Raw genomic sequence first — 21,532 nt, 5'->3', positions numbered from 1 at the left:
AGACGCACCGCATGTCCTTCTCTGCGGGTGATTCACAGACATATGTGGATGCATAGTGGGCATGGGATTTCTAGACATCCCATCCACTATGCTGTAATATCTGGACGCTGCACAAGTACGCAGCTTCCAACCCGCAGCGATTACTGATCGTGTGCACCTACCCTCACAGTCTGTTTGTGTTTTTTGTCTAAAAGTGTCCACTTTTCTGTGGCTGTTGGGACAGAAAAAATAAAGCATCACATGTGGAATTGATTTGATCTCCATTCCTGTCATTGCAATCTGTGGCTCTATAGGGGATTCAGGCAGCACCCACGGGGCGCAGTAAAGACAGTGTGAACAGGCCCTAATGTAGAACACAGGCATTAGACATTAACTGCTGATCTCCATTATGGCGACACAATTACAGAACTATATATGCAGAACATATACACAGATATACACTAAACATGTACACACTTTATATATACTTTATAAATATAGAAACACACACTATATACTGTATATACAGTATACACGCACATACAGTATGTACAAACATATATATAAAGTATATACACATAGAAACATTCAGTTTATGTAGAGTATGCTCACATACATATACACTTTATACATATATTTACACAATAAACTGCACACATGCAGTAAATAAATATAATATACACAGACACATATCCTATATACTATATGTACATGTATATCTATATACAGCGAGTGCGGAAAGTATTCAGACCCCTTTAAATTTTTCACTCTTTGTTTCATTGCAGCCATTTGGTAAATTCAAGAAAATTCATATATATATATATATATATATATATATATATATATATATATATAATAGGCTGTATATAAATGCAGTAATATACATATATAATAAATATAAATATGTAATCATAAATAATAGTAATAATATAGATAATAAATATAAACACACATGTATGTACATATTTCTTATCTTTTATATATAAACAATATACTGTGTTCAAATGCAATAATATGCATATATAATAAATTAAAAAACGTAAATAATAATAATAATAAATATCAACACATATGTATGTATATATGTATCTTTTGTATATATAATACACTGTGCATAAATGCAATAATATACATATTTAATAAATATAAACATACAAACATAAATAATAATAATAATAAATATAAACACATATGCATGTATATATGTCTTATGTTATATATACTGTACATAATAAATATAAAAATGCAAACATAAATAATAAATGTAAACACATATGTAGGTATATATTTGTAATCTATTATTTATATGTAAATATATATATATACATATATAATACTGTGTATAAGTGCAATAATATACATATATAATAAAAATTAAAAAAAATACATAGTCAATATTAAAAATATATAAATTATTGCGGTATCCTTTCTTTTATATGGTAATTAATAGGCATAAAGAATGAGATGCCCCCAGTCGATACGCCAAATGGGAACATAGCCTATGGCCTTTATATGAAAGAAACAATACGTAACACATACAGCTCTGCTACATCTGCAGTGCATTGTATAGTCACAGCCAGGTTTCCCCCTTTTTGCCAGTGTCTTTGTCACCACAGAGGGAGCGCTACAGGAGGGGGTGTGGGGGTGCGTTGGGGACAGGAGGACGCAGAGATTACCCTCAGACACAGAACATTGGCTCCTATCAGGAGGATGGAGAGAGGTTGGGGAATGTGAGGCAGTTGCTTGGCTACAGTAATAAAAGCACATTAGCATGATGGAGTGCGGAGGGAGAGAGTAATGTGTGTGCTGGTGTGTGCCTGTGTGTGAATGAGGAGGGCTCTCTCCCTTTCCTTCCGTGTTCCGTTAATCCTTCTGTCAGTTGATGTTAAGGCAGCAATTTAAGAAGTGGATGGAGGAAGGAGTCGGCAGAGTGTAGCAGGGAGGCATAGGAGCCCAGGGACACAAGCCTTGTATTCAGCACCAAGGAGAGAGACACCAAAACCTGACAACAGCATCACCAGCTTCTCCCTCCACCACCTCCTCCTGCATCTCCACCATCAGCAGCACCATCCCTCGGATTCCCAACACATAGGAGGAAGACGAGGAAGGCCCGGAATACAAGACACTTCAGGGGCAAGAAAGAAGAAAAAAATCCAAAATCTTTGCTTGGGAAGTAGGGCTGATCCTTTATTCTCCGCCAATGCAAAAGGAAATATGCAGCACATCTTTGCCTTTATCTGCACCAGCTTCCTAGGGGCAGTACTTGGGGTCAATTTCCCCAATTTTCCAAACATTATCCAGATCGGTAAGTTTTTTTTTTTTTTCATGTTTTGTAAAATAAAATGTGAAGGGGGCTGGGATTTAGGGGGGGGTTAAGGATGCAGAAGGAGGAATTGTAATTTATGTATTTATTTTCTATGATGGTGGCTATAGTTTTATTATTTGTCTATTTTGTATTTATTTATTTTAATGCTATCGCAATGTGAAGGTAATTATAATGCCCAAAGTTTGTGAGATGTGTCCAGCACTTCCTGCTCACTCACAGCGGCTCATACCTCCACTGCCCCCATGGTGCCCCCCATCTACTTGGCCCTCTCCTCCTACCCCCCATTCCCACCCCAATAACATTCACTCCCCCCAATACTAAATGCTACTTTATTCAGCTTTGAATAACCCATTGTGATGGCATTTGATGCTTCTCAATCACGACAACCCCCCTGCCACCCCCCACTCTTGGCATGCACAATTAACCCATTAACGGCTGAGAAAAGGTGAGACGGAGGTGGTGGGGGGGAAGGGGCAGATGAGAGCAGATCTCAGCTCTCCACATAGGTGAAGTCTATTGTGGGTCATCATCATCATCATCATCGCACCTATTGTGTAACAAGGGGAAGGCACGCTGTATTCTTAGTTATCAGGTTCCTCCATTATTCTTGGGGGAAATTTAAAGGAATATGGTAAATAAGGGAAAGAACTCATGGAGGATCCGAGCCTCATCTACAGGGTTGGGGAATATGCAGCAAATATTCATGGAGGAAGCACCTGTAACAGGTTATAGTGTCTGTACTGAGAATATGTCTAATGCAATAATATATGGAGGAAATATGTCTACTGATCTACTAATTATCTATCTCCCATCTATGCAACTATCTATCTATCTATCTATCTATCTATCTATAATCTATCTATTACTGTGTCTATCTATCTATCTATCTCTTATCTATCTATCTATCTATCTATCTATCATCTATCTATAATCTATCTATTATCTATTGTCTATCTATTACTGTATCTATCTATCTATCTATCTATCTATCTATCTCTTATCTATCTATTATCTATTATCTATCTATCTCTCTATTATCTCTCTATCATCTATCTATCTATCTATTATCTATCTATCTATTATCTACCTATCATCTACCTATTATCTATCTACCTATCTATCTATCTATCTATCTATAATCTATCTATTACTGTATCTATCTATCTATCTATCTCTTATCTATCTATCTATCTATCTATCTATCTATCTATCTATCTATCTATCTATCATCTATCTATAATCTATCTTATCTATTGTCTATCTATTACTGTATCTATCTATCTATCTATCTATCATCTATCTATTATCTATCTATTATCTCTCTCTCTATATATATATATATGCCTATTATCTATCTATCTATCTATCTATCTATCTATCTATCTATCTATCTATCTATCTATCTATCTATTATGTATCTGTCTATTATCTATATATCTGTCTATTATCTATCTATTTATTTATTGTCTATCTATCTATTATCTATCTATCATCTATCTATCTATCTATTATTTATTCTATCTAGTATCTATCTATATCTTTATCCTTCCACCTATCTGTCTCCATGTATGCAATATTAGCTCGCCATAAGAAAATGGCTGTGATTCCTTTCCTATGTCTGTGAATCATCCCATTATTATGCCCACATTACCTCTCTTGTTGCCTCCATGGAGACCTCCCTCGGCCTATCCTAAGTAGGGGCTCATTCCTCCATCCCCTCCGCCACTTACACAGTCTCTTCCTCCACCACCTGTTATCTGGATCTTCTATATCCTTGTCTACGCCTCCCGCAATCCTTACATCTACACCATACAGTGATCCACTTCTGCTAGAGTTGAACCAGATCCTGGGGAGACAACCGTGCGATGTCTCCCAGTGGTTACGTTATGCCATATAACGGCATGGTAGACCACTTTGCTGCTTGTTCCTTATGAGACTCCCTCTCTGTGCACATTTTGGGGTTGTCATAGTCTTCGTCTAGAGGTCTTCTCTTGTTTCTTACGTCCCATGATGGGTGACCATTATCGTTCGCTCCTGTTTTGTGCATTGGGCATAAGCTTTTGTTTCTTTGTTTCTGTATTTTATGGTGTTTTTCTCTTCCATTGGCTTCGGGGTGGTCCTCCTACCTCCTTCTTGTCCCTCCGCCAGTCACAATGCATCAGGCTCATCATGCTCGCTTAGTTTTCTACCTCAAAGGGATTTTGTTCCCAACCACCTGTGAGCAGTAACGGAGCGAGTGGAGAGTTCCCCTTCTATGGGCACATGAGATCCCTTACGTAACCATGATACAATCCATTAAAAATATATAAAAAACTATAGGAAAACAAAAACCAAATCCAGATTTATATACCATAGTAGCAGAGAGGAATCACTAGTTATTTTTTTTTTTTAATCATATTTTTGGAACTGGATTGTCCATGTAGTTGGCAAAGTTTTCCATAAACGTATTTGCCCCATTTGGGTTTGGACACTATTATGAAGCTGGTCGTTAGGAGGACTTGAACCTGTGGGATGGAATAGAAAAATGAAGGAAGGGCACCAACTTCATCTTTGGAACCTAATAGGTTCCTACAGGTTTCCATAATCATAGTTATTATTTGTGACATTTCTACCAAAATCTTGAACAAAGCCTCCAACTCAGCTGTGAACACAGCCTAATACCATCCATACAGTATATAGAGATAGATCTGTTTTCAATCAGATCATAAGCTATCTACGGCCATCTAAATAACATAACCATGATCTGTGCCAAGTGATAAACTGAGCTCTGCTGCATCCGGCCAATTAACTCCGCCACCAGTCATTTCCTTGGCTTGTCAACAACCAACTAATCCCCTACGTTACATACAATTCAACCAGATTGTAACCAATCTCTTTCATTGTGACCTACTTAGAGCCTCGGAGACCTATGGGTTCACAGCACATAATTACCACCAGTCACGTTCCACTATTCCGGATACTTCCGCTCTATATTATCCCCCCAGATCAACGCCTGCTCCACTTTCCCAGCTTCTATATGCTTTGATTCTAAGTGTACAAGCAACATGTTGATAAAGCACATTATAACGCTTGGGGTTGGCGGAGGAAGTCATTTGTGTTTCCAGTGTAGAAGCATGTCCAGAGCGGAGGAGACATGCAGATGCCCCGTGGCACACTGCCTCATGCATTATTTCATGTTTCAAGCCATTGATTTTAAAAGAAAATGACTTGCTTCTTTTTTTTGGGGGGGATGGTGGAAAATAGTGGAAAGGCGTTTATTGTTTTGTGTGTTGTTCTAGATGACAACAATGAATTAGAATTCAAGGAATAACTGGATAGACATGAAAAAAGGCAAATGGGTAAAAGTAAAAACGGAAGGATGTAAGGTAGATAATAGATACATAATAGATAGATAGATAGATAGATAGATAGATAGATAGATAGATAGATAGATAGATAGATAGATAATAGATAGATAATGGATAGATGAATAATAGATATATAATAGATAGATAGATAGATAATAGATATATAATAGATAGATAATAGATAATAGATAGATATTAGATAGATAGATAGATAGATAGTAGATAGATAGATAGTAGATAGATAATAGATATATAGATAGAAGGCAGGTAGAATACATATAAAAAATAGTACTTTTTTAACACTAAATTTCTATTTTGTTAAATGAAAGGTATGCCATTGGTAATTTATAGCAATTAAGAAATATCCGATTCTACAAACTTGGACGTTCCTGTTTATCTTGTTTGTGGTTAATAAAGAAAAATCATAGACTTAACTTTTCCAGGATTTTTACATCATTCTTGATGAACATTGGAAATTGGCATGACCATACCAGGAAATTGGGTTGAACCGTAGACAGGCAGATGTCTCACCACCAGCACCAATGGTCACTTGGCTGTCTTCAGACTTCCATGAAAAAGTTCACAGATGTTTTTTGCCCAACCCCAAACAACTCTCCATGGCCATTTCTTATGGTGATCACGAGTGGTCTTTATGTCCCCAATTGAATGCTCAACTGGTCATCGTATTGTCCTATAAAATGAAAACATCTCGCCCCCTCTCTGTTGATGTCCATCAAGGCTCTGTCCAAGGACCCCTTCTCTTCTCAATCTATACACTTGGCCTGGGACAACCCATAAAGTCCTATGGCTTCCAGTATCATCTATAGGCTGATGATGCTCAGAGCTACCTCTCTGGCCCAGATGTCACCTCTCCAGAATCCTAGCGTGTCTATCAGCCATATCCATCTCCTCTCGCTTCCTCAAGCTCAATGTGGTTATACCTGAAATAATTATCTTTCCTCCATCTCGCATACCTTCCCTACCTGATTTATCTATCACAATAAATGAAATCGCACTTTCCCTTGTCCCAGAAATCCGCTGCCTCGGAGTAACCCTTGACTCTGCCCGGGCCTTCAAACCGCATATCCAAGCTCTCGCTACCTCCTGTCGCCTCCAGCTCAAAAATATTTCCAGAATCCGTCCTTTCCTCAACCCTCACTCTACCAAATTGCTCGTGCATGCCCTAATCATCTCCAGCCTGGACTACTGCAACATCCTCCTCTGTGGCCTACCTTCTATCACTCTCGCACCCCTCCAGTCCATCCTTAACTCTGCTGCTCGGCTAATTAATCTCTCTTCTTGCTACACTCCTGCTTCCCTTCTTTGCAAATCCCTTCACTTGCTCCCAATTTCCCAGCGTATCCAGTTTAAACTACTAACACTGACCTGCAAAGCCATCCATAACTTTTCTCCTCCATTTATTTCCATACTAATCTCTCAATATTTTCCCTCACGTAATTTCCGGTCCTCCCAAGACCTCCTTCTCTCTTCCACGCTTATTCGCTCCTCACCCAATCGCCTCCAAGACTTCTCCCGAATATCCCCCATCTTCTGGAATTCTGTGCCCCAACACATCCGGTTATCCACCACATTTGGATCCTTCAAATGGAACCTGAAAACCCACCTCTTCAAGGAAGCTTACAGCCTGTAAAGACCACACGGCCACCTCAACACCATCGGAGCTACTGCAACCCCCGACCTACTGTCTCCTTCCCTATAATCCTGTAGAATGTAAGCCCTCAAGGGCAGGGCCATCGCCCCTCTGTACCAGTCTGTCATTGTTAGTTTGTTTACTGTAAGTGATATTTGTTTTTTGATGTAACCCCATCTCATGTACAGCACCATGGAATTAATGGTGCTACATAAATAAATAATAATAATCTATAATGGTGGTATCATCAAGAGATCGAACTGAGTATGTGGATTGTTCTGCTAGACAAGGTTACATCTGTAGCGCTAACGTAATTTCTAAAATCTAGTGTATGAAAGGTGAAATGTTTTTGAGTTTCCTCCATGATAAATTTGAATATGCTCATAAGTCCCTACAGGCATTTGATTGCTACCCTAGTTCTAGATGGTTTTTTTGGGGGGGTGAAAAAAATGGATAACCAAATGAACATGGAGATGTCTTTCTCCTTGGGGTTTTCCAGGAGTTATTGAGCCAATATTCGGCCTGACCTCTTATTTCAAGAAGGGTTAACTCTAATGTATGGATCGAAGAGGGTAGTACAGACATTCAGCTAGTAGTAATGTTCTGTTATTGGTGAGATTTTGAGTTCGGAGAAGAATTTTCTTTCAACTGTAGTATCATTTGGGTTAATTCTAACAATTTTTTTTGTTTGAGAGCGAAGAGAATATGGCTTCTCAGAAAGTGAACAGAGAAAATTGATGGCTTTTTGACCCCTGCAAATGTTTTCCTATGACTCAGATTGATCTTAACATTCATTGTATAACTGAGCTCTGCCCAATACAGGCCAGAAGGAACGATTTGCGGTTCGGCTATGTTGCATTTAGCCACTTTGTGCCAACAGGACGTGAATTTCCCAATAATGGTATCAAAACTCGCACTGTTGTGGCTCAAAAGTTTTTGGAAACAGGCAACATGAAGGATTTTAAAGTGATTTTCACATCTCATGAAGAAGGACTAGTATATACCATCATTTTATGACTGGTGGGGGATCCGTCTTTGAGAACTTCACCAATTCTGAGGTGAGGTGAAGGGGACACAATACTGGTGTAGAGCTTGAGCTCCCGACTATGCTTCAGTAATTTTCACAGCGAGGGGTGCGCATGTTGAGCTATAGCCAAAAACAGAGACGGGGGTGCAATGCTTCACCCATGCTGCATTTATTTTCAGGATTGAGTTTAATTATTATAGGATGGCATTTCCTTAACATATGTTATCCCTTTATTAGATGGGATAATTGATGCCATCAATTTGAAACTGGTGAAGATCCATCTTTGATAACCTCCCCTATTCTGAAGTTGAAAGGGACACAGTACTGGTGTAGAACTATGTCTCCTGCATGGTTGAGCTCCGGGCCCTTGGAATTCAATTATTATGGTGTTGCCTATACATTTGCCATCCCTTTATTAGATGATAACCTAGGATATGCTATCAATTGATGACTGGTGGGGATCCATCTTTGCGAACCTCACCAATTCTGAAGATGAAGAGGATACAGCATTGGCGTAGAGCTATGTCTTCTGCATGGTTGAGCTCCGGACCATGCTACAGTTCTCTGCACAGCTGTGGCATGTGGATGATGGCAGGAATTCAATTATTATGGTGTTGCCTAAACATTTGCCATCCTTTTATTAGATGATAACTAGGATGTGCCATCAATTGATGACTGGTGGGGATCTATCTTTGAGAACCTCACCAATTCTGAGGATGAAGAGGACATCACTGGCGTTGTGCTATGTCCCCTTCAAATGTCTTCTTGTGCGGTGGGGGACGCTAACTGAGATGTCGCCACAGTTTTCTGCATAACAGATGTCCAGAAGTTGATCTGCGAGGGGAAAAAAATAAAGAGGATGCAGTGCTGCACACCTTTATTTGCAAGATCCTTGGGGGGTCCAATTAGAAAATGATGTCTTTTCATAAGCATATGATATCACTTTATGAGACGGGATAACCCCTTTAATTCAATTACACAATTAGCCGTGCATGGTAAAATAGCGGAAAAAAAGAATGAGAGTGTTGATAGGTCTTATGACTCATATGAAATATTTACTGTGCAAAAAATTAGGAGATATGGAAGGATGGCACATCCATTGTAAGATATACAGTGCCTTGCGAAAGTATTCGGCCCCCTTAAACTTTTCAACCTTTTCCCACATATCATGCTTCAAACATAAAGATACCAAATGTAAATGTTTGATAAAGAATCAACAAGTGGAACACAATTGTGAAGTTGAATGAAATTTATTGGTTGTTGAAAATTTTTGTGGAAGTTCAAAAACTGAAAAGTGTGGCGTGCAACATTATTCGGCCCCTTTAACTTAATACTTTGTTGTACCACCTTTTGCTGCTATTACAGCTGCAAGTCGCTTGGGATATGTCTCTATCAGTTTTGTACATCGAGAGACTGAAATTCTTTTCCATTCTTCCTTGGCAAACAGCTCGAGCTCAGTGAGGTTTGATGGAGATCGTTTGTGAACAGCAGTTTTCTGCTCTTTCCACAGATTCTCGATTGGATTGAGGTCTGGACTTTGACTTGGCCATTCTAACACCTGGATACATTTATTTGTGAACCATTCCACTGTAGATTTTGCTTTATGTTTGGGATCATTGTCTTGTTGGAAGACAAATCTCCGTCCCAGTCTCAGGTCTTTTGCAGACTCCAACAGGTTTTCTACAAGAATGGTCCTGGTATTTGACTCCATCCATCTTCCCATCAATTTTAACCATCTTCCCTGTCCCTGCTGAAGAAAAGCAGGCCCAAAACCATGATGCTGCCACCACCATGTTTGACAGGATGGTGTGTTCAGTGTGATGAGCTGTGTTGCCTTTACGCCAAACATATCGTTTGGCATTGTTGCCAAAAAGTTCGATTTTGGTTTCATCTGACCAGAGCACCTTCTTCCACATGTTTGGTGTCTCCCAGGTGGCTTTTGCAAACTTTAAACAATACTTTTTATGGATATCTTTGAGAAATGGCTTTCTTCCTGCCACTCTTCCATAAAGGCCAGATATGTGCAGTGTACGACTGATTGTTGTCTTATGGACAGACTGTCCCACCTCAGCTGTAGATCTCTGTAGTTCATCCAGAGTGATCATGGGCCTCTTGGCTGCATCTCTGATCAGTCTTCTCCTTGTTTGAGATGAAAGTTTAGAGGGACGGCCGGGTCTTGGTAGATTTGCAGTGGTATGATACTCCTTCCATTTCAATATGATCGCTTGCACAGTGCTCCTTGGGATGTTTAAAGTTTTGGAAATCATTTTGTATCCAAATCCAGATTTAAACTTCTCCACAACAGTATCACGGACCTGCCTGTTATGTTCCTTGGTCTTCATGATGTTCTGTGTGCGTCAAACGGAACCCTGAGACTATCACAGAGCAGGTGCATTTATACGGAGACTTGATTACACACAGGTGGATTATATTTATCATCATTAGGCATTTAGGACAACATTGGATCACTCAGAGATCCACAATGAACTTCTGGAGTGAGTTTGCTGTACTGAAAGTAAAAAGGCCGAATAATATTGCACGCCCCACTTTTCAGTTTTTGAATTTCCACAAAAATTTAAAATAACCAATAAATTTCGTTCAACTTCACAATTGTGTTCCACTTGTTGTTGATTCTTCACCAAAAATTTACATTTGGCATCTTTATGTTTGAAGCACGATATGTGGGAAAGGGTTGAAACGTTCAGGGGGCCGAAAACTTTCACAAGGCACTTTATATAAAACGTAATGGATTGGTCCCAGATTAGATAGACATGGCTGCTTTCATACAATAACAGTAGTACAGCTGTATATAGGTTGAGTCTAATATTATAACTCCGCTCCTTTAAAAAGGTGCAGAGCTGTAATACCATCACGAACCTGTGGACAGGTGTGTCACTGTTTTTAGAAGAACACATGGCTATGTTATTTTCTATCTGGCCTACACATGGCATTTTTTTTAATTAGAGTAATTTAATGCCTCACTGTTTGCACTATATTTGGAAACAGTAGCAGGGAAAAAAAAAATAAGGAAGATTTTTTTTCCGCTCTTAAGACTAGTCGGATAGGCAGATTCCTGGTACCTTCTCCACGTCCACTTCCAGTGACTGACGGGTCTCTCCTTGCGTGTAACTGTAGGTAGAGACCTGCTACCACAGTGGAATTGCCAGGGAGGAGCCACGGGGAATGGCTGGTCCGACTAGTCTCCCGTACAGCAAAACCAACCATCATCAGGTTTTATTATTTATCATACAACAGTCCCATCTTTTGGTGTCCCACAACTTATGATGAGAAATGTACCTGGCCAAATTTCCAAGAGTTGATAGAATATGTTAAGAAGATATAAGTAGACAAAAAATATATACAGTATTTAGAATTCTTTGCTGCATGGTCCAATTGGTCAAAGAACAGGACAGCCACAAAGTCAAGATCAAATATAGGTCTTCTGTTTCCAACTACCCCAATTCTTACCCTTACAAAAAAAGTTCAAAAACAGGAGAATTATCAATATCTTTATGACCAGAGTTTGACATTTTTTCTTAAATAGCTGGGACATTCCTTACGACATTATTATTGAAAATGGTTCTTGTGCTACGACCTTCCATGTTCAATCTTCTGCACTTAAGTGTGAAAAAAACAATTACGTCCCCAGTTCCTCAAAGTGTTTGAAATCAATAAGAATCATAGGAATATTCATGAAGAAAATTGGCTAGAATTGGTCAATATTAGCTGCAATATCAATGAGTCAACTGGCCAACCTATAAAATGCTCGTTTCCACTTACACTTTCCCCTCGTAGCTTCATTTTCCAGAAGCTACCTTCAATGATGTTTCTGGATTGAGTCTTCTCACTTGGTATGGGAACACAACCTACATTTGCGTGTTCTTCATTCTCTTAGTGATGACTTGACATGACATCACCCCGACTCCTTAAGGCAAGACAAAACCACAAGAATCCTAACATCCTGGCTTTAGATTGGCTTTATTGTCAAGCAAACGATGGGTGAATTACAATTTCAAATCTTGTTTTTCTTCCCAGAGTTGTCTGCTGTGTATGATTTTTTTTCTGTTTTCTGCTTTGTTGCCTTCAGGCCTTTGGGACGTGTTCTTGAAAGTATGCTGGGTTTGTGGATTAATAGGGTGACTGGAGTGATCATCGCTGCTAACCCTTTCAGGCTAAAATAAATATATCTTGATCTCCGTAGTTATCTTCTTGTGCGAATGAAAGATTTTTAAGATTTAATGATAGTAAACCTGTATGGGTCAACTATAGAAGATGCTGTGAAGGCCTCATATTCCTCAACGATAATTATGAGGAAGAAAATTGACTTTCGCTTATTCGTATGTAGATTTCTCCTTCTTGTCAGAAGAACACCAGTCATTACCAGTCAGAAGTAGGGCTCACGTATGGGCACTTCCCTTTACTTTAGACTTGTTCCCATCAAGAAGTGCCTTGGATGAGCCTGAGGGTGACTCAACGGAGCACTCTCTGTCCTTCTTTGACACTCATTCATTCATTCAACATTTGATGCATGTCTCAGTCTCTAGAGTGGCACTTAAGGGAGTAAGTACTGATTGTGTTGGTATCATTGGAACCTTTTAGCACTTTTACATTTTTAAGTAGTATTGCCATTCTGAACCTTTGCCTCCATTTTCTCAAAATCGTAAAAACAGAACTGCGAAAATGAGGTGTCCAGGATAGGTCAACAATATCAAATTGGTTGGGATTAGAGTTGGAGTGAATATATTCTTACGTCCCAATATATTGGCCACGACAGAGGTCTATGGCTGCCTCACGGGAGTGTAAGTACTGACTCTTACCTGCCGGCAGCTGTTATTTTGATTAGCTGGCCTTGCACGGTGTCACATTACGTGTGCACTGCACCGCAACATACATGACATGCCAGGTTGGCTAATCAAAAGAAGGGTCACAGATGCTTGCAGGTGAAAGGCATGACTCCCGCTCCCTTGCAGCGACCGTAGACCACTACCATGGTTAGTGACATGGGACGTGTGAATTGATTTGCACCAACTCTAGTTGGGATACGCTACTGAGCACCCTCCATGCTCCACTTCTTGCAGTGCCTGTGGCAGCTGGAAGTAGATGGTGTATGGAGCCATTACATCACAGCTCCTTATACTTGAGTACTGCTGCTCAGCCTATAGTGAAGTGAATGGAAGATGATCTGCAGTACAAGATAGTAGCCACTACACAGTGTGCAGAACTAAGGTGTCACGACTTCATTTTGTAATTCTGGCTTCCATGGGAGCTGCAGACATCTGATTGCGGAGGGTTCCAGGTGTTGGACCCCTATCAATGAGTCTTAAAACATCTTGAAACCACACCTCTCTTTTGGAAATTTATAGTATTATTAACAGCATAACTTTATTACCAGAATTCTTCTGGCTGTTCGAATCATTTCCATTATTTTAGGCTAGCCATAGATATTAGATTGACATTGGTGGATCTTACCATAATTTCTATAGTGATCAAATCTAGATTAAGTGTCTAGGGGTGCTGATGTTTGCTATGATATATCGATGATGTGGTCATGAATATGGTGGGGTCATGGCAGATAATTTTTAAATGACAAATCACTTACGGTATCTCATTTCTATATCCAGCTTATGACTTCACATTAGACCGTAACCTGAATTGTGTCTAAATTGTGATATATAGGGTACTGTATGAGCCAGAGGGCCACACAGAAAAGATTAAAATTGGGTCCTTTCTAGTGTTAGCGAAAATAAAAAAATATCCCAAATCATCTGAGAGCGAAGGGTTTGGGCCTATTTGTTTTATCTTCCTTCCTTGGGTTAAAATTCTACATCTTTCTTGTAATATTTTGAGGAAACATGCACATAATCGCATTATCTACATAAGGGTTATACTGGCTTCTCTCACTTAAAGAGTCGATTTATGGACTGCCTCTATGGGACATATGCACTTGATATGAGCCGCCATTTACTTTGTTGGGAAATGCCTAAGGAATAAGAGCTTAAAGGGAACCTGTCACCCCCAAAATCAAAGGTGAGCAAAGCCCACCGGCAGCAGGGGCTTATCTACAGCCTTCTGTAATGCTGTAGATAAGCCCCCGATGTAACTTGAAAGATGAGAAAAAGAGGTTAGATTATACTCAACTGGGCGGGCGGTCCGATGGGCATCGTGGTCCGGTCCGGGGCCTCCCATCTTCTTACGATGACGCCATCTTCTTGTCTTCATGCTGCGGCTCCGGCGCAGGCGTACTCTGTCTGCCCTGTTGAGGGCAGAGCAAAGTACTGCAGTGCGCAGGCGCCGGGCCTCTCTGACCTTTCCTGGCACCTGTGCACTGCAGTACTTTGCTCTGCCCTCAAAAGGGCAGACAAAGTACGCCTGCGCTGGAGCCGCAGCGTGAAGAGGACGTCATCGTAAGAAGATAGGAGTCGCTGGACTGCGACACCCATCGGACCGAACCGCAGCGGGACCGCCCCTGGGTGAGTATAATCTAACCTCTTTTTCTCATCTTTCAGGATACATTGGGGGCTTATCTACAGCATTACAGAATGCTGTAGATAAGCCCCTGATGCCGGTGGGCTTAGCTCACCTTCAGTTTTGGGGTTGACAGGTGTTCCCTTTAAGGTGCCCCATTTCTACTGCCTGTATGAGGTAGAGCTCAGGGATGGACCTTAAACTTATAATGAGCTTGGTGGTCTCCCTGTCAAATGAAGAAAGATCATGATGCTTATCTTAAAGAAGCACTCCCATCAAAAATGTTACTCTCTTAATATATTAAAATGGCTCATTTTTCCTTTCTACCAAGTTAATTCTTCTCTTTTCCATTAGGTCTATGGCATCACGTGATTAAAAACTGATTAGCTGAATCCTTCTAAGTTCTATGTAGAAGCAGGAGGTCAATATTGTCTGCACAAGTCATGAATCACTGCAAAAAGTCTATGGCAGCTGGGAGGAGGGAGCAGCTCAGTCAGGAGTTGAAGAGGGGATGATAAATGCAGGGACAAGAGACTTCCTGCTTCTACATAGAGCAGAGAAAGGAGAATACCGTAATTAAATGGGTAGAAAGGCAAAATAAGCAATTGGAAGTACACAGTGCTATATATTACGATGACTGCAATATATTAAGAGAATAAAACTTTGATGCAAGTGCTTCTTTAATGTGAAGGTCCTTATGGTGCTAGTGTCCTCCACCACCCTGCTTATTTTTAAAAGAGAAGAACTTGGTGCTTGTTGCTTCTATGGTCTTTTCTTAAAGCAAAGTTATAAGCAGAATTTTGCTAAGCAAACTACAGGCATTGCTAGGTTGGCAATGTTAAACTGATTAAAAAGATATCTGGGGTGAAGAAATCTGTCTTGTGGTTCTTGTTTAATCAGTGTTAGAAGCTTTCAGTTAATTATATGCCCATGCTCCAGGGTGGGATTGTAGGTTAGAGTCTTATCTTCCTGCTCTAAGCCAGACAAACCAATGAAAGACTGGTTCACAGGTCCACCCTGAAGCAGAAACATGTTCCTCATCATAGAGACAGAGAGACAGACAGACTATTTGTGCTTCGGAGTGGCCTGTGGACAGGTCTGTCCTTGTTTCTCTGGCTTAAAGTAGGAAGATAAGACTCTACCTACCGTCCTGCCCTGGAGCACGAGCATCTCATTAATTGAAAATGTCTAACAAGAACAACAAGATGTATTTCTTCACTTCAAGTATCATTTCAATGAGTTTAACACTGCCAACCTGACAATGCCTATAGTTTACTTAGCAATATACTGATGACAAGTTCGCTTTAAGTGAATTTCCTACATTTTTGCTGTAGAATTTGTGGAAATATTCACAGATTTCCACTGGCTCCCCTCTTCAGGAGCCCCTCGTGTATTGCTTCTATGGGAAATATGCTATTGATATGTGCAGCCATGGGCTCTGTTATTGGGCTTTTTGGAAGTGTCTGAGGAATGAGGACCTTAGTGTGCTTATAAAAAGTTTTAGAGATGGACCTTTACATATACAGTTAAGTCTATATATATTGGGACAGAGACAACATTTTTCTAATTTTGGTTATAGACATTACCACAATGAATTTTAAACAAAACAATTCAGATGCAGTTGAAGTTCAGACTTTCAGCTTTCATTTGAGGGTATCCACATTAAAATTGGATGAAGGGATTAGGAGTTTCAGCTCCTTAACATGTGCCACCCTGTTTTTAAAGGGCCCAAAAGTAATTGGACAGATTAAATAATTTTAAATAAAATGTTCATTTCTAGTACTTGGTTGAAAACCCTTTGTTGGCAATGACTGCCTGAAGTCTTGAGCTCATGGACATCACCAGACGCTGTGTTTCCTCCTTTTTGATGCTCGGCCAGGCCTTCACTGCGGTGGTTTTCAGTTGCTGTTTGTTTGTGGGCCTTTCTGTCTGAAGTTTAGTCTTTAACAAGTGAAATGCTGCTCGATTGGGTTGAGATCAGGTGACTGACTTGGCCATTCAAGAATATTCCACTTCTTTGCTTTAATAAACTCCTGGGTTGCTTTGGCTTTATGTTTTGGGTCATTGTCCACCTGTAGTATGAAACGACGACCAATCAGTTTGGCTGCATTTGGCTGGATCTGAGCACACAGTATGTCTCTGAATACCTCAGAATTCATTTGGCTGCTTCTGTCCTGTGTCACATCATCAATAAACACTAGTGACCCAGTACCACTGGCAGCCATGCATGCCCAAGCCTTCACACTGCCTCCGCCATGTTTTACAGATGATGTGGTATGCTTTGGATCATGAGCTGTACCACGCCTTCATCATACTTTTCTCTTTCCATCATTCTGGTAGAGGTTGATCTTGGTTTCTTCTGTCCAAAGATTGTTCTTCCAGAACTGTGCTGGCTTTTTTAGATGTTTTTAGCAAAGTCCAGTCTAGCCTTTTTATTCTTGATGCTTATGAGTGGCTTGCACCGTGCAGTGAACCCTCTGTACTTACTTTCATGCAGTCTTCTCTTTCTGGTAGATTTGGATATTGATACGCCGACCTCCTGGAGAGTGTTGTTCACTTGGTTGGCTGTTGTGAAGGGGTTTCTCTTCACCATGGAGATTATTCTGCGATCATCCACCACTGTTGTCTTCCGTGAGCGCCCAGGTCTTTTTGCATTGATGAGTTCACCAGTGCTTTCTTTCTTTCTCAGGATGTACCAAACTGTAGATTTTGCCACTCCTAATATTGTAGCAATTTCTCGGATGGGTTTTTTTCCGTTTTCACAGCTTAAGGATGGCTTGTTTCACCTGCATGGAGAGCTCCTTTGGCCGCATGTTTACTTCACAGCAAAACCTTCCAACGCAAGCACCACTCCTGAAATCAACTCCAGGCATTGTATCTGCTCAGGCATTGTATCTGCTTAATTGAGGATGACATAACGAAGGGATTGCCCACACCTGTCCATGAAATAGCCTTGGAGTCAATTGTCCAATTACTGTTGGTCCCTTTAAAAACCGGGTGGCACATGTTAAGGAGCTGAAACTCCTAAACCCTTCATCCAATTTTAATGTGGATACCCTCAAATGAAAGCTGAAAGTCTGAACTTCAACTGCATCTGAATTGTTTTGTTTAAAATTCATTGTGGTAATGTCTATAACCAAAATTAGAAAAATGTTGTCTCTGTCCAAATATATATGGACTTAACTGTAGATGAGTTTGAGGGTCTTCCTGTCAATTTTTTTGCTGCCAAAACTGTCATCCATGTAGAATTTTCAGTGTCTTAAATGGGACCTTAATATTCTGGAGGCGCTCATTTGGTACAGTAGTGAAAGGTGACCGGTGTGGAGGTTTCACTTGTAGTAGGAGAAGACACCACAGAAGAACCTTCTCTAGAGTTGAGCCAGTTAACATAAGTTAGGAATTTGACAAAGTGTTGTGTGCTGCTCAAAAGAGGTTTATAGATGGCAAATAAAATTACCTTTATTAGATTTCACAGACTGATAGATCACAAACCGGTTTGCGGCTTTGGACTGGAGCCTTTGCTGAATTCCTATCTTACAGGTAGCCTTTCGTGTTGTTCATGTAGTCTGATCTGTGGAAAGCATTGTATATTGAAGGAGACGATGAGCAGGTGATATATGGGTTGTTGGAAAAGACTCAGTATAACTTTTAAAACTTTTCACAAATTTTATTCATTGACATCCCAACTGTTTGTATGCATGAGTCCTGAGGGCGGTCCTACTATTGATTGACAGCTATGTCATACAGGGATGACTTACAATAACTGGTGGGACCACCCACTGGACTTGTACATACAAACACCTGGAATTTCAGCAAAAAAATGTTATACTGAAATTGTTACGACTCAGCTGTCGGGTGACCCGGGACCAGGGGATGCTTCACTGTCCTTACCACTAGGGGGCGTCCTAGCTCCTGCTATTCCCTGGGATACTTCTGAAGGTGAAGATGACGGGGCTGCCACCCTTGTCTTATCTCCTAAGTTAGTCCTCCGTCTGTTTTCATCCCCAACCCAGGGAAGAGGGGCGCTACTGTGCACGCAGTACACCAAACCTATGAACAACGCAACACAAACAAGGGTAACTGAAAATAGCAGGCATACAAATATTCACTCACATATAACAGAGGAATACATCAGAGAGTGGAAGATGGGAGAAAAACCAAAGTAGGAGAAGAAGGGAATTATCACACTTACAAACCAAGCAACAATCACAGATAACTCCTCCAAACCTCCTTCTCATATGAACACCTATCCTCCTAAGCCATGCAGCAAATGCTAGCTCTGACATGGATTAGACTCAGGACCCAGATTATAAAGGGGATGGGAGTGGCTAACTGAGCTCAGCTGAGAGCTCAGAGTTTCCAACATGGCCGATTAACCACTGTTCTTCCAAAAGAAATAAACACCATTAAAACGAAGAAGAAGTGCTTCTCAACACAGGAGTAGGAGCAGTCAGACACGTCGGTCATCTGGCTCCTCTCTGTTGTGATAACCCAGTGACAGAAATTCTTTGCAATAAAAATGGATATCAATCTGATCAACCGCTCCTGATCCATATCATCCGGTCCACAGGGTAGGTACCTTGTTCAACACGACGGGTTTCCTTTAAGTCTGTTATGTTATAGAAATCCATTTTTCAGAGCCATATAATGAAGTGTTATCTAACGGAGATGTAAGCAGCAGCTCCCATGAATATGAAGAAGTAAGAAATAATTTGAATACTTAATGTGGGCGTTTTACTTCAATATAAATTAATACTGTTGATGAAACTCCATCTGAAAAGTTAGCCAGATGGCGTGTCGGAAGACAAATAACAAGGCAAGTGATTTCTAGCTGTCAGTCTCATTTTTGCCGGTATAAAAACTAAATTGGCATTTTCTATTGAGCTGAAATTTACTCCATTAAAATTGGTCCTTACATTGCAATAGCCAGACATATTTATTAATATTGACTTGACATACGACTGCCAAAAGAAGAGCCAAGTCGATCAAGTGCTGACCCTCGTCCTTCTTCCTCTAGGATCTTTATTCCATGTGCGATAAGTGTGTTTGCACCATTAGTATGGACCACGCCACTGCTATAGTGGCTTTGGAAAGAGGGACCTGGTTGTTCGTCTCATCACATTTGTGGTGAGAACTGATGCAGAGGAACTGAATTTTTAACCCAATAGTTAGACCATAAATTGGTCTAAGAGCCGAGGAATTTGGGGACATAGAAACCCTGGACCATCTGAACTGATGGTAAAACATGGCACCATGATGGGGTGGTCAAGTTTAATCCTTAGTATGACATTTTCTCGTTTCAGAAGTATCTAGCAATTGCAGATCTTATATAGCAGGCCCTTACAATTTAGTTGGGTACCTACCTTGGTATTGGTAATGGATGTGGCATAGCTGATTTTTATATAATTAGTATATTCCGGGAACATAGTATACATTGTCAGTGTTTGCCACCTGATTATCAAATTGCTTTATATATGCGAACAGTGTGGATTTTGTTGTGCAACCCGCACCAAAATAGATGCAGGTCTTCGAAAAACTCCACTCAAAAGTGAGATGAGGTCTAAATTTGCCGAATTTTGCATTGTAATTGTAAATATGTGCAGACAATATGGCATTGTCCGAATTGTCACTTCCAGCGACCTAGCTACCATGAGCCATTTAGAATACTAGTGTCTTACGTAGCAGGGAGTCCTGTGGCTTCCTTAGCCCAAGTGTGACACCTACAATACATCAACTTCTCGTATAACTAGTTTTGCAGGAGGTTAGAGTGAGAAGGGTTAAAGGCAACCACTGCTATCAGAAATTTCTGGGCCTCATAGATTTACATGGCCAGGACCTCCTTAGATTTCTCTGACATGTCCAATATTCCACCTCGTACCCTCTTATATACATTACATATATAGCTATAGATTAGAACAATTATGGGCATCTTCATGGAATAATATGAATGTCATCCAACCTTAGTAGACTCCTGCCATATATTTGGGGGTCACTGGGCAGGAGGTCTGAAGATTGAGGCTAGTTAAATTAATGAGACCCTTGGTGTTGGGTATTGGGGTGCATTCATTTAATGCAAGTGTAGCCTCATGGTTTGCATGTAACGACTCGCGGGTGGAAGGTGGTAGCTGACAGGAGGGTATTTGGTCCTTTATTGACACATAAGTCTAGGGATAAGACTACAGTGCCCGCTGCATTGTCCTAGTTGTCAATAAAATGGCCAATGATCTATTTCTCATAGATAGTAATGTACAAATATCAGGCTACTACTGGAGGCCATGAAACCGATCCCATATAATCATTAGCTCCCTTGGTCTGAGAGTTGGAAGCTTGAAGAAGTTCTAAGACGTTCACCCTCTTCTCAGAGGACCCAATGCTGCCAGATCCTGGAATGTCCTCTCTCTGATTAATATTAATGGATATTCATTGTTCACAGCTACAGGTGGCAAACGTTATGTTGGCAAGTAGAGTTGAGCGACCTTGACCTTTTTAGAGTCGAGCCGGGTTTCGCGAAACCCGACTATCTCAAAAGTCGGGTCGAGTGAAATCGGCCGATTATGACGTAAAGTCGGGATCGACCGAAACACGAAACCCAATGCAAGTCAATGGGGCAGCATAGTCGGCAGTGAGTGGGGGCCAGGAAAACACCTAGAGTGCCCATTTTAATGTCAAAACCATCCATTCTTCTTAATGAAGCTTGTCAAGCGTAATTTACCTTATAATAATTGGAAGGCATTTGA

At 40.4% G+C, this 21,532-nt stretch overlaps 1 protein-coding gene across 4 annotated transcripts in view; it reads left to right on the top strand.

Moving 5' to 3' along the window:
- Positions 1 to 1,666: 1,666 nt before the first annotated feature.
- Positions 1,667 to 21,532, top strand: part of GRIA1 (glutamate ionotropic receptor AMPA type subunit 1) — a 315,034-nt gene continuing 295,168 nt past the window's right edge. For 3 of the 4 annotated variants that reach the window (XM_069763528.1, XM_069763527.1, XM_069763531.1), the window contains exon 1: positions 1,686 to 2,284. In XM_069763528.1, coding sequence (XP_069619629.1) covers positions 2,194 to 2,284 — 91 coding nt within the window. In that variant the 5' untranslated portion in view covers positions 1,686 to 2,193. Of the gene's footprint in view, positions 2,285 to 21,532 lie in introns of all 4 variants that reach the window. The other variant, XM_069763529.1, reaches the window with a different exon arrangement.

Source organism: Ranitomeya imitator, chromosome 4, assembly GCF_032444005.1.
Source record: "Ranitomeya imitator isolate aRanImi1 chromosome 4, aRanImi1.pri, whole genome shotgun sequence".
Taxonomy (NCBI): Eukaryota; Metazoa; Chordata; class Amphibia; order Anura; family Dendrobatidae; genus Ranitomeya; species Ranitomeya imitator.
This window is presented reverse-complemented; position numbering and strand designations above follow the sequence as displayed.